Raw genomic sequence first — 25,165 nt, forward strand, 5'->3', positions numbered from 1 at the left:
TACTCCAAGGCAGCAGCAAAGGTAAGTACTTGCTGTTCAGAGTTGTGCAAGACTATTTCACTTCATCATTAAGCTAGAAAACAAAACCAGGCAAATCAGAGTGGAATCGGCCAGATCATCCTAGTGGGTCTCTAAAACTTTCAAAGGAGTTTACTGATTGTCCTGCTCATTTCATTGTCAAGCTCCTCAATGTTCTGCACATTCTCTTTCAGCCTTTTGTCAGCTTAGTTACAATTTCCATGGTGATCCATCACCCACATGCCTCTGTTTGCTGGTTACTCAAGTATTTTGTAAATAGATTTATTATACAAAACATGATTTTAGGTTAATACAGTCTCAGCATTTTAAATATTTACAATGACCACCAGTTTCCTGGAGGAACTTTCACATAGCAGCATATTATTGTAAGCAGGTAATTAATAAAAGTATCTGTTAAAGAACCAGTACTACCTATGCAAGGAGCTGTGGCACCGGTACCTGTGGAGCCAGGCGCTGGACCTAGTTGGACAACATGTCGTTAAGGCAGCAGCCGGTCTGTGTGTCCTTCAGCAGCGTGTTCACCACATCGTAGAACTTGTGATCGTAAGCCAGTCTGTAGTATGTGTAGATATCTTCACAGTACGTGAGCAGTTTCTTCAGATTTTTCAGAGCAGCATCAGTTTGCGGGTGTTGTTTAACTCTGAAAATGATTGTGTGTATAATTGAAATAGACTTCACAAACAGTGACTGTAAGAATAGCTTGCTATAGAACTATAAGAAATATATTACTTAAAAAAAGGTTTTGTTCAACATGTTTGTTGGATTGTCCTGGTTGTTTACTTTGCACTAATTCATTTTTAAAAATAAGATTTGATCTGATGAGCCCTCAGGGACCCCACGTGTCCAGCTCAATAGGAATGGTAGAGCCTACACTATCCACGATACGCTTAAGCAGCTGAATAGATCTCAAGTCCCTGTACACGATGCTTTATCATGTAAGAGGTTCCAACAGCACTCAGACTTACATGTGACTGAACACACAGTTGCTCCTCTAAAGCAGCCTGTGGAAAAGTTCCACTTTGACTACAGACCTACTTACTTCTTTGCAATCTCCTCGAATACACCGGGCTTCAGTGGCCTTTGCTGTTTAAATTCTTCTAAGTAAGTGAAGTCTCCCTTGGTGATCACTTGTTGGTACAGAACTTCAGCCCAATCTGGAATGAATTCATACGCCTCGGCCACGATGGCTGCCTGTGGGGACACCAGCACTGGAGTCACTGAGCAGGAAGGGAACATTCTGGCACAGAAAGAATGCCAGGGGAAGAAGCCAAGCTCACCTGGTAGAATCTGGGCAAGGCCAGGATGGAGCCCATCAGGCTCTGTCTGTCCAGGTTGATCAGCATTGTGCTCTGCCCCATGTTGAGAAAATGCAGCTGGAGGGTTATGAGCTTCGTCAGCCGAGTGCAGCGAAGGGCCTGGCGCACACAGGACTCCTGGGTTGGAAATCAAACACAAACAAGCTGCTGGAGCGTGGTTCTAGAGGAAAGCAATAAATACTCCTGAGAGCAACAACAAGTTCAGAGTTCTCAGGTATTTCATCTTTTAGATCCCTGCAGTTTTATCATTGATCACATTCCATTAAAAGAAGTTTCACCACAAACATGACTTTCATCATAATCAGGCCAGTTTTTAAACACTTTATATTATTCTATTCTTGCCAGTTAAGCTCCTGGTCACTGCTCTCAAATTGGGGAACCTGCCTGCAGTCCCCAATGTCAAAGCCTGAACAGGGACCAGCCGGTGGCTCCTGGATGCCACAGTGTTACTGGGACACTGCTGGGCCGGAGCCAGAGGTACCTCTGCTGCTCTGCTCCTGGACAGGGCTCTGCTCAGCCTCCCCACAGCAGCTGCCTTTATTCTCCCTGTCCAGCCCACTCCTTGTGTGCTCCCAGCACTATACAGAACTCACACAATTCCAGCTCATTTTACCTTAGAATAACTTTCTGCAGCATCAATAAAAAGGGTCAGAGCTTTCATCAGCAGTTTCTTTAAACTGGCAACATCTCGAAGAGAGTCCTCTGAAACGGGAGAAAAAAAAAAAATAACCAATTAGTTATAAAGGTTACAAAATAAGTCAAAAATACCACCTGGTACCAAGTCTGCCCCGAGTGTTTCACAAAGGAAAAGACCAAAAAAAGTTTTCTTATTAAAAAATTGCAAAGAAATAGTGATGCCTGTTCAGTTAATGGGCCAAAGCTACTGCCAAAACCTGGTCAAGTGACTGAAAACTTGAAAGAAATCCAGATCCTACATTTGCAGTGGATACAAGAGCGGTCACCAGGTGAACTCAGAGAACCAGCGGCACAGCTGCTGTTTGCGTTGCTGCAGCGCTGGCCAAGGGCTCCCAGAAAGATCCCGTGGGCCCCACACCAGCTGTACAGAACTCACCAGTTCACAGGGTGACAAGTTATTTGCACAAACGTAAAATCTGTATAGAAAGGGTTGGGGTTTTTATATAAAAACCACTGTGTCACACCCCACTGAAGTAAGGGAAACGGGCACGTGTCCTGACCTGGTACCCAGGAACGTCACATCATGGTGAGAGCCAAACCCCTCGACTCTTTGAACACCAGAGCAGCACAAGAACCCCCCAAACCTGGCAAATGGGACCCTCCTCCAGGCAGAAGCTACCAGGTGTTACCAGGACAACACAGACAATCCAAACTTACACAACCTGCTTGTATCTCCCGGTTTTGCAGTTTCCACTCACCCCAGGGCTGCGACTCGATGAGTTTCAGCTGCGTGCGAGCGGCAGCCTCATGATTCTCCCCGATTTCCCGACACATGCTGAAGCAAAGCGCGATCATGTTGTGCTTCTCGCTGTCCCCGGGGCGGCAGCGCTTGATGTAATCCAGCAGAGCCGTCTTCAGCGTCCCGCTCTGCCCGCGGGAGGGAGCAGCAGGTTAAGATTTGAACCCCTTTTTTTAGTTCACATTTTAGTACCCACAAGCAAATCTGTTCTGGTACAATTTTCCAAAAAGTGATCGTTACACTTTTCTCCACGTTATTTTAAAACGTAATAGCAATATTATACCCAGGCTTAACTACATTATGTCAGGTAAGAAAATCCAGCACCTATGCATTTATTTATTTACATACAAATGCCAAAACTGACATTTGTTTATGACTGTGTTACAAGAAAGCTATAAATATTTAATGTTTTATGTTTTTTTTTTAAATAAGTAGTATAGCCAAAGCAGGACACAAAAACTCTAAGTGACATCCTGAAGTGTGAAGTTTCAATGCTGCAAACTTCTGCAAAAAGCAGAATAAAAGCCAGAGTTAATTTATTACTATGAAACGTGAGTAACACTTCTGGCACTCCAGTAACTCAAATACCCAGATAATGCCGCCTTGTGCATGTATCAGTTTCTGATGCAGACAGACACAGTTCTGTCAAAGTTTTCCCCCCTTATTCCCCTCCACCTACCGGGTCTAATTTCTTTCTCATGAGCACTTCAAAGTAGTGTTTCTCATGCAGCAGTTCAAATATGTAGGTCATTTCATTGTATCTGCCAATTCCAGTGAGAAGACGAACCTGTAGAATTAACAGTGTCAGGCTGAAGCTCCAAGCTGAGCAGAAAGCGTGGGGGGAGGCTGCGGAGGGCAGAGCCCAAAGAGCTGCACGGCTCTGTGAGCTGCACCTCACAGACAGATATTCCCTCACAGTCACGAAAGTTTTGGTTTTCAAATCAACCCACTGCATCTTTTTTATTTTCCCATGTGAAAACATGCAGTGAAACTTTTAGCAATGGTTCCATTACACAGGGCATGCCTCAGACTCCGGGAGTCCTTTCAAGACAGGACTTGGGATGCATGACAGCCCCGTCACACAAACCTTCACATTTCACCAGCAGATCAATTACTTTGACACTCCCGTTCTGATTTACTACACCTCACCATTCTACTATCCCCACCTCTTTTTCTAGAGAAGCCTTCTAAGAGCTTCTGTGACATAAAAATCATCACACACCAAACCACCCACTTTTAGCTTCCAGGGACAGGCAGGATGTGACCAGTCAAGCCAAGGTGACAGGCTGGTCTGCTCTCCATCCCCACCCGCTGCCCTGCAGCGCTCATGAGCAAAGTTCTTTGCCAACATGCACAGGAAGCCTTCCCCAGCAGCTGGACAGACGCGTGGCCCTGAGGACACGCGTGGCCCTGAGGACACGCACCACGAGCCCGTACTCTTCATTGGGTGCCAAATGTTCGTCTGTGAGAAGCCGCACTGCTTGCAGGACCCTGGTGATTCCTTCCATGTGGCAAGTCAAACTAAAGCAATTATGGGCCAAAATCAGCAATTCTGTAACTGAGGAACAGAAGAACGCAGGTATTTCAGTTAATAAGCTCAGGAAGTTAATTATTATGCCTTTCTCCAAACATGATGCCACCTCTGCAGAGGATTCACAACCTTTCCCGTTACAAACCGCAGAACTGGATTAGAATTCGAGCTATTACTGTTCTGTCCTATACAACTTCGAGAAGTAACAGTTTCTATGACAGCATGTATTCAGTCTGACTTCTCCATCTATGGGGAAGTCTGGATCATTTTCTGAAATGTTCTTTTATTTCACACACAAAACTTCCAACCTCCTCCACCAAAAGCCGGTTGACAAGAATACAACACCACACCAGCACTCACTGTCACCAACCAGCTCTGCATTTGCAAGAGGAAGGCCACAAGTTTTGCATCTGGGTTTGAAAAATCCTTCATAAATTCCATATACTAAATAAAAGAGTTAAAGCAGCACATCTTAGCATACCCCATCCTCCTTGGGAGGCCTGATCTGATACTGTAAAGCAACACAAGTGGTGGGGTCTCAGACCTTGCACTCAGCACCATGGAATTCACTCAGAAAAGCTGTAGTAGTTATGAACAGGTACACAACATATTTAAAAATGCAGATTTTGAAAAGAACACAGTTAATGCCATAAACCTATACAACATATTTTTAAGCAAACCAATTATGTCTCTGCCTGTAAAAAGGTACCCTGGCAGAGACTGCATTCAAAGAACAGTGGCAAACAGTACCAAAGTACCTTGGCTACGTTTTATGAACTCAATGACAACATGTCCACAGTATATAAAGCTGCAAAGCGTAAAATGGACTTTACTAACAAAAGATCTAGGAAGTTATTTCAGTAAGTGGATAAAGAAAGCAATTTACACTTGTGATTAACCTGAAGAGATCACAAACCCCTCCTTCTGTAACACAGAACTGCAGAAGCCCAGGTCACTCACTGCTGGCACAAACTGTGTTTTGTTTGGCCAGTAAACTGGTACCGCACTGTGGCAAAACGCTTACTCACTGTGCACACACTCAGACCTATTAATTTCACATCACATTTGAGATCAGTAGCAGGTATTTACACCAGCGTCGCTTTTATTCTTTATGCTACGATTTTACACGGAGCGATGCCGTGTTCAGTAACGCATTAGCTACGTCAAGGGTTGTTGCCGTGTACTCACTGCACGCCAGCTCCCCGCGCGGGACAGAGGGAACTTTGCCCAGCAGCTTCATGCCAACCAACGTGTGATCCTGGCCCAGCTTGGCGAGCTGCAGGAACGCCTGGCTCTCAGCTGCGGGGCTCCAAACCTGCTTCTGTCCTGTGTCCACAGGGAGACAGTTATGTCACAAGTGCTCGTTGTTCAGGAGAGATTAGCTACATTAATAGGAAAAAAAAAAACACAAACCAAACCCCAAAACACCAATATAACTTCATCCAGACTGACTCAGGACTTGGAACTACAGCTCTAAAGACACTTTTGATCTTACTGCTTAAATTTAAGAATCAGATACTACTACTTTGCCAGCTCAAGTCAATGAATCCTACTGAGCAACTGCATTGCCACTGCAATTACACCCATAATTTCACTAGCCCAGTCAGCTGCTGCTGTGGAGAATAAGAGCATTTTCCTCTTCCTGACACCACACAATTTTAACCCATCCCTTGCAGTGGCTCCAATTCATACTCTTCCAGGACCCAGTTCAACTCATGAACTCAACAGAAAACTCCCCTTTCCCAGGTTTGTTTTCTGCTGGGTCAGTAAATAGACTTTTCCAAAGCAAAAGTTCCAAATCCTAGGGATAACCAGGGGAACCAGTGCCTGGGGAGCAGCAGGTGGAGAGGAGGCTCAAGAATCCCCATCTGATGGCTTATTCTGTCTCATGGAACTTTGTTGTTAATGTTGTGGCAAAGCAGAAGTTACTCAAATAGAAAAGTCCCCCAGATAATTCCTGGTGTTGTGATGAACATCCCTCATTTCACAAACTCAAAAATAAAAACGAAAATCTTTTGGCCATGCTTTTTACTAAGAAATGAACACGAGTCTTTCCAAGTCAGATGATGTGGGCCCACAAAGATCATCATTAAAAACCCTATCAGTGCTTTAAAAAATAAAAATAAAAAATTTACATCCATTAAAAAAAAAAAAAAGCTTAAATACCGTAGCACCACGATGGACATGAAAATAACTAAAAATAAAGTTATGTAAAACCTTACACGAGGTGTACAAGGTTTACAAACCTTATACAAGAGCTGCCCAAACATTACTGACTATATCTTGAGAGCAAAGACTGGTTTTCAGATACACAAGCATCACCCTTACAAACCAAATAGAATACAAACTGAAGCCTCTTTCCTACCTTTCCCTTCCGAAGACGCCAGTAACTCCCGCAGGATTTCCTCAGCCACCAGCTCGGCCACGGTCTCGGGCAGGATTCCCTGTGCAGCGATGAACGCCCGGGCTCTGCTGCACCGGTCAGGCCGGCGGGACGACAGGATCGCTCCCAGCACCGTCTCGGGGTCGCGTGCTGACATCTCACTGTAGGAGCAGTTCAGTTCCTATAAAACACACATGCACTTAGAATTCTGAGTCTACACACTGACAACTCCACTGCAGAACATCCATTGACCTGCAGTGCATCTTCCCAATGATGAGCTGATGCATGGAGAGTGCTGGGGAGCAGACAAAACTCAGCTTCAAAAACCACAAACATGATCTGCTCCTCTATCAGTTAACAGTGTCCTCATCTGTTTATCTCCAGCATTCAAGTTCTCCAGATCAGGACAGCATGTAACTACTTTGTATTTGAAGTTTAATTATCACAGAGAAGTCGTCACAGTATCACAGTATGTTTGGGACTGGAAGGGACCTCAAAAGATCATCTAGTCCAATCCCCCTGCCGGAGCAGGAACGCCTAGGTGAGGTCGCACAGGAATGTGTCCAGGCGGGCTTTGAATGTCTCCAGGGAAGGAGACTCCACAACCTCCCTGGGCAGCCTGTTCCAGTGCTCTGTCACCCTCACGGACAGAGATGCTTTCCTGAACCAAACATAAACCATAACACTTAAAATTCCTGAAAGAAAGGCAGGTACATTTCCTCCCAAATGAAGAATTGTGTTTCACTGGGTAAGTTTTACTTATGAGGTTCCTTTTCCTCTTCTCTACATATGACAAACTCTCAGCAAAAAAGATCTACTAGTTTTCACATCTGCTACATTTGGAAGAGGAGTTGGTGAGGCTCTGTAAATACTCTGCTGTAATATTTTACAACTTCATAAATTTACAAATTAATTGAAAAATGTACCTCACAGTGTGGACTCCCAGATTCAGACAAAAAGTACATGGATGGTATGAAATAGAACAAGTCAGTCGCACAACTGCCTCTTAGTAGCTCAAACCTAAAGCACTCACTTTGAATACCGGAGGCATGAAAAATTCTGTAGGAAAACTAAGAACCTCTGTGACAAAGACAATATTAATATTTTCAGCATGCGCACTGCTGGTTTTAGTCAGAAAAACTAACGTTGTGTTCCCACACTATGGAGTGAACAGCATGGGAAGGGTTCTGTGCCTGGCACACCCTGGGCAGCAGCCAGGAGCCGTAGGCAGCAAACACCACCACCACTTCTGTCACCGGCTGGTCAAACCGCCTGAACGCAGCAGCCGCTCCTCTGAGCAGCCCAAGTCACAAGCTGCCCCTGCAGAGCTCTGCTGTGCCCAGCTCCGACGGCAGCTGCTCTGTGTCTGCTGCGGGGGCGAGGGTGATTTCAAAGGTGTCCCATGGCAGAGGCTGAAAGCAGCGCACCACAAACACCACACGCCTGGGAGATGATGAAAAAGGCACATCCAAGAGCCCGGGCTGCAGTCTGGCTTAGCGGAAACACAGGTGGGGCCCAGGTGGTCTGGGAGCTGAGTTCATGTCAATGCTTAATGCCCAGGAAGCATCTGGTGATTTCCCACTCTGAACCTTGTTTTGGACACCCGAGGAACGCTTTCACCCCTCTGACCTTTTCTCCGCAAACTTCCACAGCACAGCTTGATACAAACCACTTCCTTCTGCAATAACATTACTATTCACATACCTTAGCGAGTTCGTATAGACAGAGAACCTGTCTGCAGTAGTTTCTGCCATGGACACATTCATCTGTGAGAGCCTTCAGACTGGCGACCACCCGATCCTCCGGAGATGGAGCCATGATGTGTGTCCAGTCTTCTAAGCTTGATGCTGGGAACGAAAAATTCCTTTCTCAAAGACAGATAACACCATCAAGCCTTACACTGGAAGCAAGCCTCAGAAATCCACAGCAAATACATAATGCTTTCACAAGTCTTTGAAAACTGAACTCTTGATCCTTGTGGGTTTTTTGGGTGTGTTTTTTTTTTTTTTTAAGTTTTAGGGTAGAAATGAATGAGCCAAAATATCCACAACAATATCTCAGATATAAAATTCCTAAGCATAACAGAGCCTAAGGTTTCAGCAGTCTTTCTGATGGCTTAGGCCTTATTTATTCTCTTCTATTCCTATTAAGCTTTGTACATGGTAGTATTAGAAAGCAATGTTCCAGCTGACAGCTCTCTCATTCAGACTTCAGAAATATACACAGAGTACTTTATATATAAACAAAATCAGCTTTTCTGTTAAGAAAGACTAAACCCTTTATAACACACAATTCAGAGAAAATATTAATTAAAACATTTCCATGTCTCAGCTCCAGAAACATACCCAAGATTTCCTACAGCACGTATTCCAAAAGCAGGAACATGGATGAGTTCAGTGCTACTTTACCACAGAATCATGAGCTATCAAAAATGAACGGTGAAGAGACTACAGAAAGCGTACACAGAACGCCCTGCCCAACACATGAACAGGCGGTGTGTCCTCCAAGGCTTCAAACTCCTTTCGCTAGAGGATTTATGAACCAGGGAGACCCTGCTGTCAGGAAGACCTTCCTTCCTGCAGAAATGTTGGGGGAAATTACCACTGGAACAGAAGAGGAAGAAGCCAGTGGAACCCCAGCAATGGGTTTACTGGTCAGGCGCCCAAGCTGGTTGGTGTCACTTACCGCTGGGGACCCTGCTTGGCTGAGCTGCGCAGCTTTCAGGTGTCTCCTCTCTTGCTACAAGGAGAGTCTGAATATCTGTGTGTAATTTGTCCAGCTCGGCCTCCCCGGCAGCCAGAGCTCTGCAGTGCAACACCAGCCAAACGTCTCTGTTGTAGAAGTGGAAATACTGGCAAACCCGGCTGGCTTCATGCACGCTGCCTTCGTCAAGGAGGCGCCCAATCAGAACCTGGAGTGATTCCTCCTCCTCACTGGTCAAGGTCTGTTGAGACTCTCTGAATGCAAGACCTTCTAGTTTTAAGTACTTCGGTGTGTTCAGAGCAGGCAGCTTTGAAAAAGAAAACTCCTTAGCTAAGTGATCAAAGGAAAGATCCCTGTTCACTACAGCACAGGAGGACGACCTGGGCTCGCCTGACCCCTCATCTGTGGACAGCGCTGCTTGTGCAATGCGACAGATCCAGATCTGCTTCTCCAGTTCTTCTAATTCATGCGGTGACACCGTGTCACCCTTGGCTAGCCAGTGGCCAGCCAGGGTAAGCAACAAGTGTCTCTCCATGATGCTGTTTATCTTCTTATGAGCTAAAGATTCAAATACTGTGTTCGCCTGATTCAAAAAAAAATCAGACGCAGCTCTGCTGGAGATTGAATTTTTCAGGAAGTTGTCATTACACTTTTTCCAGAATTCAATTCTTGTCTGGTTCTGATGCCACTGTCCGAGGTCTCTTAAATGATGCAGATCTCTTAGAACCTGCAAAATTCACAGAAGTTTTAAACAACCTTTCCAAAAAAAAAAAAAAAAAACAAACAATTCACACTGGATGTCCTGAATACTGAAAAACTGAATTTACATTGTGTCCCAATATGCAACAAATCCATCTGCTTTTCCCACCAAATAAAACTAATTGTATAGCAAGTAAAAATAGTATGAGAATAGGGAAAGCTATTCTGTCCTTTTCAGCTCAGCACTTAGAGTCAACTTGTTTGGTACACCCATGTTTAAAATAAAAAGTGATCTGATGGAAAATTTGTGTTTCAGGAAGACTGAGAAGTAACGTTCTCAATATGGCCAGTGATAGGAGTATCAGTAGCTGGATATAACTACACAACCATACTGTACCTCTTGGGTAACTATGTTGTCCACGGGCAATCCAGCCAGCGCTGCGACCTGCCGAGCCAGGGAGAACATTCCCTTCTCTTGTAGCTGCTCCAGAATGGACCTGCACTCGCTCTGGAATGTCTCCATGCTGTAACTGGTTAGGATGGAGCGGTTAATTGGGATGGAGGAATCCTTCAGAGTCTCACTCAGTGCACACAGTTTCTTCACGTAAGGGCCTGTTTTAAAAGAGTATTAACAATTGAAGGCAGCTTTAAAGCTTTAAAGCTTCAGTTTTAAAACCTGAAGAAATTCTGCTGCTGGTTTCAGCATGCAACCCTGCCAGAGAAGGAGCACGGATTTCACACTCTAAAAATTGTATGTGACTGAAAATAAGCTCTCAGTCCATAATTAAAATACTTCTGTAGATAACCTGTGCAACCCTCAGCAACACTTGTACATCATCACTCGACCAAACAGACCTACACACACAATTACATGTTCACCACTGCAGTTCTCCATAAGAACCAACTTTGGTTGTATAAATTCTTATAAAAAAAAAAATAAACCAGTATGAATACACTTAACATTTTCAGTCACCCCAAAATCATTTTATGTGGTTTTTAGATTAGAGCAGTGATATCATCTAATAGGGGAAGCTGTACTTACCATTGAGTGGCAGATGATCTGCTGCAGCAAAGAGCTGTAAGAGCTTTCCTAATTCATACTCTGTCTTGCACTGTTGCATCATCAACTCGAGAAGAAACAATGCTTGTGATTCCAACCACTGCACAGGTAATTCTGACGCTGCTGGTTCACCTTCAGTTTTAAGCTGTGTAGATAAATATTTTTAGGTGCAAATATATTCCGCATTTTGGTGGGAATCACACTGTAAATGGAAGGTGTGCACCAGATCTACCTCCTCCTTTAACAGTGAACTGCCACTCCCCAAGGGGCACTGCCCATTTCTGATGGATGTTTGAGCTCTAAGTAGGAAATTTTATGACAGGGTGACCACCAATTACTTTTGATAATCACAGAAGAGATGAAAGATGCAAGAATGATCAGAAGTGGATAGATAAAATAAATTGCTGCATTAATAGCCCTTGTCATGTAGCTGTGTACTCTATCAGCACATCCACTCTGTGGGGTTAGGGAAAGGAAACTGATGTAGCCTTAGCTCGGATTGCAGGACAGAAAACCCACCAATGACACAGAATGTTAGTCACCAAGATATTCAGGAAACTAGAAAATTGTGACAGAAAGAACTGAAACAATTTGTGAAAACATCTGTGTGTGCCAAAGAAGGAACACTGCATGAAAACCCTGTGGTCCTCTTCAAATTAACGGCTAAATCAGTGTTTTAATCAAAGAGTGTAATTCAGTTCACTGAGCAATTTTCAAAGAAAAGTCCACACAACTTCTGACCGTTATCAAAACTAAAGCAATGTCGCAGACTTTTTCAGAAGCTTTCAAACATATTCAAAAAGGTTGTCTCTCAAACAGATGTTCCCTGTTTACACAGATCTTCAACTGGTTTACCAGCTCAGTGTTGTCCTGCTCTGGTCAATACAGAACAGAGAATATCCCACAAATAATTCAATTTACCACCAGTGGTCCTACTTGAGTCAATGCCAACCTTCCAACCTTAAACTGCTCACACAAGGTGTGTGACACTGTATTTCAATCTGCCCACATCAACTCAAACCAAAATCATTTAGAAAAATACATTGTGCATTTTGAACTGTTGAAGATATTTTTCCATTAAGTGCCAGCAGTAAAAGGAATCTCCTTCACAAATCAGTTCCTACATCATCCTTTCACATTATTTTTATATATTACATTAGATACCTATCATAATCTAATAAGGAAAGACCTAGACAAAGATAGAGCAAACAAATTTGCTTACTTTTGTGAGGCTTTCCTGAAACTTGTCCAGTTTGGTTTTTGCCTCCTTGTACTTTTTGCAGTTCACACATAGTTCATACATCTCCAGCATACACAGTAAAGGGGAATCCTTTAAGACACAAAAATATATTATCATTATTTCCTAGAAGTACCTCCATAAATGTAGAATTTGTCTTCCTCAGTACCAGAACAACAAAGTTCTCATTTATTAAAACGGCATGCAAGATTGAGATATGATCTGCAAATTCATAATAATTGGAAGAACTTCCATTCAAAGATTTTCTCACTCGCCTGGGATTTTTGGTGTATTACACCCAGGTTATCCAGGCCACAAACAGCCAGACGGGGGGGATTTATGGGCCTTCTCCTCTGCAAGGTGACCTGAGACACACTCAGGTGCACCATAAAAGAGACATGACCTCACCTTTAAAAAGAGCTGGAAGCCATTTAGAAGTGTTTTACTTTTTTGCTTTCTTAAAAAGACTTTCCAGATAACTGATAGGTCATGAAGGTCCCATTGGTGATTTTCCACTGAGCTTCCAATGTGGTCTGTTGCTTCAGCTCTGGTGGTGTCATCCACAGCAGTGATTATCCAAACACAGAGACAGTGAATGATGTCTGCATCCTGTCAAAAATGATGAGTTTGTAACAGCCTGAGACAAACATCACCTCATTACATACCACTTGGCCAAACATGTCACACTATTCACAGTTTCTACAAAAACTGAGAAAAAAATTCAATTAAATGCAACCTACATATCCACCATTTAACATAATTAAATCAACCACCACTATTTCATGACTTATTCCCCCAAAAGACAAATAACGTGGTCAATGCTCACTTGGAAGCAGGTGGCTAAGACGCTCAGAATGGGCGCGTGCTCTCTCAGCCCTTCAGCCAGAAGGTACCGCCAGGGGCTGGGGTTCCCCTGGCACTGGAACAGGACCTGAAAGAGACTCTCTGTGCGTTGGCTCTTGGTCACCCCGGCAGGGCTGTTACCAGAACTCCCTGGATGTGACAGCGGGAACTTCTCCAACGCCAGCGTCAAGTGATCTTGTAAAACAGGAGTGAAATCCTGAAGGACAGAAATCACCTGGGGAAACAGAACCCAAAGCATCTGTACAGTTTGAGGTCCAAAGAAAACCAGGGAGAAGGGCTAAAACATTAAATACACAGAAAAGACAAATAAAACATTCTTCAAATTTGACTTTTTACAACATTTTTGGAGACCCAGAGAGGAAAAAGTGTTCTGTAGGTATGAACTAGAATAAAAAAATATTGAAACTCATCCTTTTACATAAAGCTAAAATGCCTCCTAGAGACACCCATTTTTGTCATATCTCTCATACTCTAACAGTGTATTATGAAAAGTGTCTGGTTAGTTGCTGTTGTGTAATTACAGATTTTTCTTTTCAGGAAAACAACTGAGAAATACAAGTTAAAAACCCCAGTCCCGCTAAGTATCATCTTGGCTGGAATTTTCCAGTTAGCCTCCTCACATTACTTTTCCAAACTGTTTTTAATTTTTACATATTGGTACATTTTACTGATTTTTAAATTATGTTCAAAACCAAAGAGGAAAGATTTGGAATCTCAAAAGGTTAAATATCTTTACACAAAAAGCAATGTAAGTTTTGAAAGGAAAGATGAGTGGTTTTACTAAAACTCACATTGAACATATGGTAACTCTCCAACAACAAAACAAAAAAATAGTAACTAAATTATTTTAATTTAAACTTACAAATAGTATGTCATAATTTTGACTATATTTAAAATAAAAATTAAGTCCCTTCTTGGCAAATACTTTTGTGCCCAACTCATTTCAAAGAGGCACTCAAATCACTCCTCTCTGAACATTGTTTTTTCCACAACACACATGATTTTTCAAACCAGAATTTTTTTCCTGATCTTCTCCTTTAATAGTTTTCATGCTCTCAGAAGCATATTCTTATACCTGCTAAACAGCCAGCTCCCTTTGAAGACTATGTCCCTTGTCTTGTGTTCACTTTTCACATACCAAAGGGGAGAGAAAAGCAGAAAAGCTGGGAAATGCAGCTGTAAATAAGGGTTATTGTAATCAGAGGATATCGACACCCTGAGACAGCTTCTGAATCTGTGGAAACTGTTGAGGCTTCAGCTTTACGTTGTCTCCAAAATGTGATGTTCTCTTGGTATTTTTTCCTCCTTATTTTGACAACACAAAGACCGTTCCGCTGCACACAGCCAGCTCACCTCCTCCCGCTGGTAGCTGTACAGCTGCGCTTGCACCACGAACTGCAGCCAGTCATTGGATTGGGCACATTCCTTCAGGTAAGATGTACTCAGCCCAATATTGTGGAGTTTACAGAACTGCATTACCAAAGACCACTGCCTTCTAGAGTCACTAGACGTCCTGCATGGAATTGAAACAGTTTCAGTTGTAATAAACTCACGTTTATACCAGATCTTAATGATGTAGAAACTCATCACGTGGCCCAAGATCCATGTGAATGGCAACACCAGCATTTCCACTGGCTCCACTCCAGATTGGGTCACATTCCACCATGGCAGCTTCCCCACCGAACACTGTGGACGTCCCCACCCGCAGGGCAGGGACAGTGTCTTGTCTGACACCACAGGCTTTGAAAAGCCCACAGCTTTCACTGCAGAGTGTGCTGCAAGGGCTCTGTGGAACAGTCTAAACACACCAGCTGCACCCTCTTATTCTTGCCAGCATCCACCTCTTACCTCTAATATTGGAAATACCCAGACTATGTTCTAACCTCAAATATTGTTGTTCGGTTTACTGCAATAAAACACGCACAGATCTCTTATCTGAATACACAAATGGTAAAATTCAGTGCTCAATCTCAATTGCCTGCATAACCCTTTCAATCAAGTTTTACTCACTTCTTTATTCCTTGATGCTCAACTGCATCCCAAAAGGCTTCTTCTAAGGAGATAAGAACTGCTGCTGCTGCTGCTTTTTCACCATCAGCCAATTTTGTTAACTTTTCAACTGTTAAAAGAACATATGACTATTTCTGAGATGCTATTTGGCATTAAAGTAACAGTAATATTTTCAAAAGTACCAGAATCAACAAGCAGAACAAATTTCACTCCTGTAAATGTTTTAATAACTATGCCAAGTCTGGCACCAAAGTGGCTACAGGACTTATGAAAAATAACTTCACCTTTCAAATCACACGACACTAGTGTTTTTTTTTTTTAATAAGCTCTACCTGTAGTTTTAAATAACACATACTTTCTTAGAATTATCACGAAAATATAAATAAATGCCAGTAGTTTCACAGTTGGGACAAAAAGATACCTGTGGACCTACAGGTAAAATTCAACTTTCTAAAGTAATTCCTAGGATATTTCCTTACAGCTGATTTCACTGCAACTGTAAGACAGTTTTCAAGTACAAAAGAGGTTTGGTCATGTCCCTTTGTTTAATCCTCTAGTTATATTATCACAACATCAGGCTGAACTTGACTAAGTATTACACTGAGCTTAGGCAACTGCTCAGCAGTGTCTATCAGATACTCCTGCAGTTCTGGCTGCACGTCATACCGCGCTCTTTGGCCCTATTTGGCATGCCAGGTTCAAAATCCACCTTCGGAATTAGTAAGAAGCAGGAATAAAAGAAAAGCAAAATTCTTAGCTCTTCAAAGGACAGAATGTTTTTACTGCATTACTGAGAAGTTTGGCACCATCTTCCCATCCATCCCTGCTTCTCCTCTCAATAAATACAGAGTACTCTATATTAAAACAAAAGACATCCTTACCCAAAGATTCTCTTATTTGATTGTGCTGAGATTCTTTATTTCTCGTTCTGTAACTGAAAATCACGTTTGCAACTTTAAGATCGACTCTGAGTCTGAGGCTGTCAAGCCCGAGCAATTCCAGGAAACACACACAGGCTGCTCCTACCGACCGGACGTTGAAGAAAGAAAGAGCTAAGATCCAGGCTTCGTTCCCTGCCTGCTGGATCCTGAAACCAAAACAACAGTTAATACACACAATTTGTAACCAACTTTCAAAGACAAATATTCCCCATATAAACAAGTACCTACAAGGTTTACTAAACTCACAGACTTCATTAGCATGAAATATATTTGCAAACCAGGAGTTTCACATTTATAAAAAAAGCAGGTATGCGAATAAAGCCTCACACATGATAAGCACAGATTTTGCAATTTAATAAACTTTAACAAAAACTAAAGCAAATCTATTTGCTATTATAATGAATAAATCCCACCCCCCCCGCCCCCGTCTGCAGTTTTAGTGCAAAAAGTCCCATTGCAGAGTTCACAACACAAGGGCTGCTGGACCAGGAACTTTGAACCGATCTGTGGGTTGCACTGAGCCAAAAAGGTCCCTGAAGAGCTCCCACAAGCAGCTGCCTCATCGGTTACCTGGAATTGCTCCACATAGTAACTGAGAGAACAGCGCATGCCTGATTGTCTTTTAAGCTATGAAGTACTATTAAGTCCACATTAAGGTATGTTTTCCTTTTTGCCCAAATCTTAGATGCTCACACAGGAGAAACCGATTTGTATCAAAATGATGATAAGAACCATATAGTGACTAATACACAAATGACATTCTAGGAACAAACAGCAATTTGTTCTCATGTAACTCCTACTCATTTTGAATACACTTAATAGTAAATTCAATACATCCAAGCAAGATGTGTAATTTGACTGTATCCTTTTGAACACATAATTTTGAAGCTTTGGCCAGAAAATTTAATTCCTTTTTTCTACAGAGTGATCTAGAGGCTCAGGTCCTTAAAAGAAAAGCCTCCCTGTGTTTCATATGATTGGAACATTTTTCATTTCTTCCTTTCACTGTATAGATTTTATTTAGGTAATTCACAATAAAGCTGACTTTTCAGGTGATATTTGATTTCTTTCTTACTCAACGCTAGAATGAACAGACTCCTAGGACACCTAGAACTCCAAGGATGCCAATAAACACCGCTCGGTTGCTGTTGGGGAGGATTTATGTTAATCTACATACTAGATTATAACTTCAAAAGAACCGTCAGACTTACAACTGTCTGGGGGATTTGCTCTTCACTAACTGCTGGACCAAAAATGTACCAAAAGCAAATGATGGACGTCCATGGTGTAGATAGTATAAAAAATCCAGTCGCTCTATTATAGCGTATTTGTTCACCAGTTCAGGGGATGAAAAATGAGGAAAGTCACTTGATGCATCTAGAAAGAATATCATCTTATTAGGAGTTGATAGACAATGGCTTTCAGCTACAAAACATGAGAGGACAAACACCTCTCCTCTTGTTCTAATTCAAATCTCAGCATACTCAAACCCCACTGAAATTCCAATTGTAAAATCATTGTAAAATCAGAACTCTAGATCACTTCTTAGGCCCTCAACTGGCTTTTAAAAGAAAACACTGCTTTTCTACCTCACAATAAAAATCTGTCTGTGAAAAGCTTAATAGAAAAAGGTAACTTTTCTGGGATTTAATTTTAAAAAAGTTAGTACTTTTTTTTTTTTAAGATTAAATGGTCTTTTGAATAAGTTTAGCTGCTAAATCATTCCACTGAAGGCATTTCATCCTAGGTGTTCAGGTTAAAAAGGGATATAAAACTTGGAAGTAACGTACCTGATACAGCAAGAGTATTTGCTGACTGCCAGCCAAACAATTTAGTGGGATCAAAGGGCACTAATGACTGAAAGATTAGAAACAAAATATATTGAAACAGCTGAAAATTTTCACATCAGACCAGACTACAGAACATTTTAGGGAGCTACAGCAGCAGGCACTCAGGAATGGCCTGTGCTGCTGTGGAGCAGTGATATATCCATGCAGTTCTCTCACTAAGGTATGGACTTGTCTGCTCCGCAGGATCAGAACACAAATGAGTGCAAGGAAAGCCTCAGACGTTGGTCTAAGAACATGGGGAAGGAACATGCTGAAGTATTTTGCTAAACTGTGATTTTAGCAAGGTTAACACTTTCCTAATATTGAATAATTCTCACCATTTCTTCCAACTTCCAGTTTACCTTATACCACAGATGTGCAGTAAGTGGCATTTGCCCAGAAATGTGTCATGACATTCCATGAGATGCTATCCTTTAAATCTAAATTTCAATTTCCCTTAAACAACTCAAAACTTTTTGATTTTTGTAATACTAAACAACCTCCCCACTAAACATCGCAAGAACATCACTTCTCTGACATTCCAGGACTGCTGAAGCTAAACACTGCAGATGTTTTCACACAGCTGGGGGGACTAGGGGGAGAGCAGACTCACAATACTTAGATGACATTTTAAAAAACAGTTCAGAACGAAGCTATAAGCTTCAGCTCCAAATTAAGGATTCTAAGAAAAGAACATATGGTCCCCGCCCTCCAGGCTCTACCTGAAAACAAGCTTCTCTCAGTTTACTTTCATTCTGCCCAAAAGTTCTACAAAGGAGCACTTTGTACCTGAACAAGGTGGTAAAGAGAGATGTCAGGCGGCAAAATTCCATGAGACGTACACGGGGGAAAGAGAGCAGCTCTGAGCTTGGGGTAGGGAGCCAAGGCCATTTTTAAGAGCTGTGGATCAACTTTCTTTAGAGGTTTTTCCGTGTCTTCATTCTGAAGAACCTACATTGCAAGGAAGCAAAATTATTTCATTAGGAAGAAGAAACTGCATTAAGATAATAACAAAACTATGTTTCAATGTGCCAAACTGCTCACAGAAACTTAACGTATGGCGACAACACAGGGACAATATTTTTTCCTGGAAAATCCTTTTAAGTTCTATTGTACATATCTTCAACAGTACTTGATGTCTTATGTTACTGTGCTATGTATCAAAAAGATATCTGTGTTAATATATTTTGTTTCAACATGTGGTTCAACAAGCATTTATATTTTTAAACGATAATTGCTTATAATGTGATTTTCTTATATCTACAACACAATGCAACTGGTTAACACAATGTAACCAGCAAGGTGACTTTTTTTGATATGTCCCCAGATTTCCAGCATTTAAAAATAGAAATATGGAAGCTGAATACTACCTAGCAGAAATGTAGTCCAGTTACTTACTGCTTCATTAATTAAAATGCGTGAAAATTAAGCCTACAAGTTGCTATAAAAGGGGATATTTGTCTAACAAATACAGGCACACAATTTTAAAAGTTTTTGAAAACATTTTTGCAAACTAGAACGATTTAAGGAACACAAGTGCCTATAAACCCTCTCAGCTGTAACTGTTACAAAGGAGTTAATGACTCCAACTTGCAGCCGCTGTGTCTTGCTGCTTCTAAACCATGTAACCTCCAACCACTCTACTCACTTCACTGGGTCAGCTCACACTGACACATGGAACACCAAAATCAGATTTTTAAGTGAAAAGAAATTACATGATGGCACATTTATTAACCTATTAATCTATCCCTTTGAGTTTTCAGCACCTTGTGAGAATTTCTCCACATGCTCATCAGTAATTTGTGGCACACGGTACCTGATCAATACCTCCAGGTGCAAACATGGTAGTAGCGAGTGCAAGGAGCGTCCGTCCTTCCAGCAGCATGCTGCTCACACCAGCTTGGGTACCGGGAATCAAGATCTGAGCGTTTGCTAGACTGGCCTGAAAAATCAGCTTCGGATCTTGAAAGAAAAACAAAAGATTTAATTTCATGCAAGAACAATATTATTCAATCCCATATTAAAACTGTTCTACAACTATGAAAAAAATGGAATTTTCTATTTTTTGCTGTTAATAGTGATTTTTCTCAATTTATTTATAAATACAGATAAACTGTTCTAAATTTTACGAAGCTTTCCCCAATTTCAATACATAGTTTTACCTACACAGATTGATTTGGATCAAGTCCCACAGTTTAGCATTGTACTGGTTCAATTTTTTTATCCTAAACTCATCACACTTTCTGGAAAGCTTCATTTGGGCTTATTATTATAATTTGTTAAAGTGGGACTCTATAAAAGATGAAACATTTAAAAAAACCCCCTGAAATTAGTTAAGAGCAGAAATTCTACTGATTTTCAATGACAATAACTAAAATAAAAAGCAAACACATGATCCAAGGAGCAGAGAAGAACCACATGGAGTAGAGGAAGTTTTAATTTTAATAGTATATGTATTTTCTTATGAATTCTCCTTTTCAACTTGTTAGGAATATAATCAAAATGAAGGCAATGATGCTCATATGCAAAACAATTCTGACATATCCACAGCCTCCAAATCTCTATGTACAGTTTAGGTAGGAATTATAATCTGCATTATAGAGATGAGGAATTGATGCACATGTAAATGATTTGGCATGGTCAATAAAGAGCTTGCAGCAGCACAGAGAATTAAACCCAGCTGTGCCAAACGCATCCAGCAGCACAGAGGTGGGATCCCCTCCTACCTTGTGGGTTAACAGCCACCCCTCGGAGCTGCACGAGGAATTCAAACCAGGGGTGCGCTTCATGCAGTTCCTTCTTATCCAAAATCGGGCAATTTGAAGGACTTAAACTGGAAAATGAAAACACAGTATTTGTAACCATCCTCTGCCCCAATATAATGCTGCATTGAAAAGAAAGAGCGTCTGACTTGGTGCTATAGTGACTTATTTCATCCATTCTCATGAAGGAGGCAAATCACATCACTCTTCTCTGCACAACATACAGCTTTAGCTGACACGGCCACTCTGACAGGTCCCTTCTCGGAGGTGATGTTTCTGAAAATCACAGTAGCAGCTTCCAGCACTGACAACCCCAGACACTTCCCAAAGAACGGACTCTATTCACAAATACCACTCTGCACAGTCTAAATATTTTATGCAAACTAGAATTGATTATACAAACAAACAAGATTTCCTGGCTTTTTTCTGGTCTACTTCACCTTATTAATAATTACACTATTAGACTGGAGTTACAGCTAAGAAATTTTAATTGCAAAGTATTCATTAAGTGGGAGGTCTTCATATAGTTCCTATACCTAATAGTTCTTTCTCCTTCAAATTCCAACTAATCCTAATTCAGACAGAAACCAGCAATGTCTTTATTTGTGAAAGTATCAAGAATTAACTCGTACTCGTGCTCAAGTGAGAGAGTTTCTGAAGAACAAGTTGGTTTGGCCCATTTAAGATTGTATTGCTTATAACATTACACTAATTACAACTATAATAATTTCCTTTGATGACTGACATACAAATTAATCTTGGCAATGTGAATAGAGTTTCAAAATACAGAATGAAACTTGAAACACTGCCCCACAATCTTTCATTCAATGCCACTGCTGTGACACAAGTAATCCTTCTCGCCAAACAGCAAGGGCCAGGGAAAACTCTTTCTGCCAACTATTAAAATTGTGTTTCATTATTTAAATTTAAAAACATTCATACCTGTAATAGTCTAAGTAAGTGTATAAGAGATACTGCAAGTTATATTCTAAACAGTGAAGGACAAAGCGAGCATGGAAGTCCAGACCGCTTGCAGCACTGTATGTCGGAACAGGGGGAGGATTTTGCAGTACTCCCCCAACGTAGGACAATCTTTGGAGCAGAAGTTCAAAATCTTCCAACTCAGAACAGACAAAAATCCCCTTTCTATCAGAAAAGACAAAAAGCACACACATTGATTAGACAGTTCTCTCTTTAGGAAGTTCTGAAGGGTGTTTTCAGTTCAAAGTTGTAAAGCGGACCTTTCCTTCTAGGGGATTACTTCACTACTGAGGCAAACATAACATGCCCAAGTAAGTCTGACAGCACTCAAACAACATCTCAGTTACTACAGTTCACTGCGGAAAACGAGGTGTGAGGAGCGAAATACTGTGTTTAGAAGTTTCTCCCTTGCATTAAAATGCACATCAGGAAGAGAACCATTGTGAAAGGCTGAAGGGCTGACAGATTCCTGTTGTTCTCCTGTTTCTTACCCTTGCAGAAAATGCAAAGTGCAAGTACAAGACTAAAATTAAATTTATTAATGGATTTGTACTGTTTTGAAAAGGGCACTAAATACAACATAAAAGTTAACATGTATCAAAGATTTTATTACGTGTATTTCTATATCTGATTTTGGCTTCACATGTACAATGCATTAAGGGCACATACCTGGCCAGTGTGTTTAATATATCATTTCTCATATAGCTGCTGCATAATGTGCTCTGGTCAATAATGTCTGGAGTGAGAGGAGGCCAGTTCTCTTGTCCACACAAAGCCTGGTTGGGCTCAGATTCTTCAATCCATGAACAAATGCTAACCCAATCATGCTGGGCTGTCAAATGTCTCCAAAGAACCTCAGGATTGCATGTCTTGAGTTCTGTGTTTCAAAAGGCAAACCGATGAAACCAGCACAAACACACACTCCCTTACGGAAATACTGATATTTGTAATACATGTACATATTTTTAACGAACAGTTGAGACTAAATACACTGTTACAGCTTGTTAGAGTTTCATGTTGGAGAAGATAAACATAGTACTACTGAGTAATAAGCTCTATAGCACATAGCAGAACAGAACATTTACAAGAAGTGCCCATGCATTAGACAAGTCCCTTCCAGCCAGGTCCGATTTTTTATATATAGGAAAAACAGAGATCCCTGTCAGAACACAACAGGATGAAACACCCTGTTTACCCATTGTCACTAACAAAAATAAGTGACCCACTGTGGTAACAAACACCTTGAGTTCTACCAATGCCACTCCTACACAACTGCAATATACTATGTAAAAAACCAGATTTTTAATTCACAGTTAGGTCCTTGGTACCAGAACACTTGCCTTGGTGTGGTTTTCTGGGGAGAAGAATCATTTCCCGTGTAAGCTCATCCCAGCTCTGGGCCCAGTCAAACACCATCCTGACCCTCCGGTGCTGAACCCGATGTCTGTCGCAATTCAACAGCGAGTCCAGGATAGCTGTGTGTCTGGAAAACTCCTGCTCTTTTCCCCAGTTCTTCAAACTGCAATGAAATATTGAATTAGGACATTCTCTAGTACTCTTCTACAAAACAAACCACATTCTAACAAACAGAAGATGATGAAAGGTCAACAAGTTTTGCTGGTCAATTTTGAAGACAGTTCTGCAAGTGGTAGAGGGACTTACTTCAGCTGGAAGTTTGAGAGTGTGTGTGAGAGAAATGGGCAAAGAATTAAGTCATTTTTCCAAAACTGACATAGCAAGTGAACAGTATCATAATTTTTTTACAATTATTTAGTAGTAAAATTATTTTTCTAAGTTAGTTTGCTATATTATGGATATTATATATCAAAAATAGAGCAAACATTACATCTGAACATATTAATATTTAATATCCTTTGCTATTAAAAATACTTCATTTATGGTGCTGATGACGTGAACAGAAGACCTCTGTTACGCCAAGTCATGACTTAGTCCCGAAAGAACACGACAACAATTGTTACATTAATGAGAAAAGTAATTGGTTCCCACACTGATCGTTATTTCTGTAAATGAAGACCAGTGTGAAATTAACAAAATTACAGAAGACTGGATTTGTTAGTGCAGTAAATCACACGCAACATAGAAGGCAGCACATTTAAAATCCCATTAACGTTATTAATTAATAATAAAACTGATAACCCACGTTACCTGGAAAGAGAATGAATCTCTTTATTTTCTTGGAAGGACTCCGAGTAAAAGCTTTCAACCTGATGCACAAAGTCTATCATTTTCTTCTCTTTTTCAGAAAAATAATTTTCTTCTCGTAAAACTTTCACCTTTAATTCAAATTAAAGTATTATCTCCAATTACAATTTTTATCTACTCATAATATATTAAAGTTAACTTCAAGTACAAAAGAATACAGGCATGTCAGTGACATGTCTCAGCAACTACGCTGCAAGGATGCAGGGACAAAACCTGTCTGTTCCACTCTGACAGTGTGTTCAGTCCAGTGCTCTCTCTCAGCACACACAGGCTTCAGACCTGAGAACATTACCCAGACAAAAAAAGCCTTTTCTACACTTACCAACAAATCTCGTACACGTTTATCAACTGTGTAGAAACATATTTTACGGAATTCTTCCTTCACATCAAAGCCCTAACAAAAAAGAAGATACTCATTGTATGCAAACTGTACAAATGCAGCTGTAGGTTGATAAAATAAATGCACCTGCCTTCTTCCCAAAGCACACAACCTTTACAAGCATGTTTGTGACATTCACTTCACCATTTACTAGAGATGTCATAACAACCCAGTGACTTGTGCAATGGGACATAAAACACGCACCCTGTAACACCTGACTTGCCAGAATCACCTTTGCACTTTGCTGGTCATGACATCCGTCAATAATCATTCCTAAACAGGCACCCTCAGCATTCTGAATGCATTAGGGACCAAAGCAGTTCTTTAAAACAAGTTAATTTTCACTGTAATACATGTATATGGTAGAATCAATAAATCTATTAGACAGGTAAATGCCCTCTGTACTCTTAGCATTTGTTTTGTTAATTGTAACAAAGTGAACACCTCTCACCATATTTCTCAAAAGCTCTGAGGCCTCTCTGGTATCATCCTTCAGAAGACAGTCATAGACAAGGTTCAAACCTGTCTGAATCAGTTCTGGAAAATTCTGAGCAGGATGTTGATGGATTCTGAAGAAGATCTGGGCCTCTGGTATTTTGTTGCTTAAGATGGCCTCAGCAATGACTTCCTGAAAGGGGAAAAAATGGGACAAACTGATCCCATTAATGTTCAGTATTACTACCTTTATAATCCCTGTATTGACTTGTTTCCCCGATAGGTTAAAGACATTTTCATATTAATATTTTCCTTAAATATATTTAATAAGAATAGTA

General features: G+C 41.0%; 1 protein-coding gene across 1 annotated transcript in view; it reads right to left on the bottom strand.

Moving 5' to 3' along the window:
- Nucleotides 1-284: 284 nt before the first annotated feature.
- Nucleotides 285-25,165, bottom strand: part of SPG11 (SPG11 vesicle trafficking associated, spatacsin) — a 34,707-nt gene continuing 9,826 nt past the window's right edge. The window contains exons 11-40 of the mRNA XM_071813916.1: nt 24,844-25,020; nt 24,336-24,407; nt 23,957-24,084; nt 23,131-23,309; nt 22,460-22,667; nt 21,752-21,955; nt 20,774-20,880; nt 19,864-20,009; nt 18,837-18,998; nt 18,009-18,075; nt 17,430-17,595; nt 16,159-16,364; nt 15,278-15,386; nt 14,621-14,780; nt 13,230-13,481; nt 12,812-13,012; nt 12,389-12,496; nt 11,149-11,311; nt 10,504-10,718; nt 9,390-10,134; nt 8,409-8,551; nt 6,687-6,885; nt 5,510-5,647; nt 4,215-4,348; nt 3,470-3,577; nt 2,750-2,918; nt 1,969-2,057; nt 1,317-1,472; nt 1,079-1,230; nt 285-679 (exon numbers count right to left, since the gene is read on the bottom strand). Of these exons, the coding sequence (XP_071670017.1) occupies nt 499-679; nt 1,079-1,230; nt 1,317-1,472; nt 1,969-2,057; nt 2,750-2,918; nt 3,470-3,577; nt 4,215-4,348; nt 5,510-5,647; nt 6,687-6,885; nt 8,409-8,551; nt 9,390-10,134; nt 10,504-10,718; nt 11,149-11,311; nt 12,389-12,496; nt 12,812-13,012; nt 13,230-13,481; nt 14,621-14,780; nt 15,278-15,386; nt 16,159-16,364; nt 17,430-17,595; nt 18,009-18,075; nt 18,837-18,998; nt 19,864-20,009; nt 20,774-20,880; nt 21,752-21,955; nt 22,460-22,667; nt 23,131-23,309; nt 23,957-24,084; nt 24,336-24,407; nt 24,844-25,020 (5,244 nt within the window). The 3' untranslated portion in view covers nt 285-498. The remainder of the gene's footprint in view (nt 680-1,078; nt 1,231-1,316; nt 1,473-1,968; nt 2,058-2,749; nt 2,919-3,469; nt 3,578-4,214; nt 4,349-5,509; nt 5,648-6,686; nt 6,886-8,408; nt 8,552-9,389; nt 10,135-10,503; nt 10,719-11,148; nt 11,312-12,388; nt 12,497-12,811; nt 13,013-13,229; nt 13,482-14,620; nt 14,781-15,277; nt 15,387-16,158; nt 16,365-17,429; nt 17,596-18,008; nt 18,076-18,836; nt 18,999-19,863; nt 20,010-20,773; nt 20,881-21,751; nt 21,956-22,459; nt 22,668-23,130; nt 23,310-23,956; nt 24,085-24,335; nt 24,408-24,843; nt 25,021-25,165) is intronic.

The sequence above is a fragment of the Patagioenas fasciata genome, chromosome 12 (assembly GCF_037038585.1).
Source record: "Patagioenas fasciata isolate bPatFas1 chromosome 12, bPatFas1.hap1, whole genome shotgun sequence".
NCBI lineage: Eukaryota > Metazoa > Chordata > Aves > Columbiformes > Columbidae > Patagioenas > Patagioenas fasciata.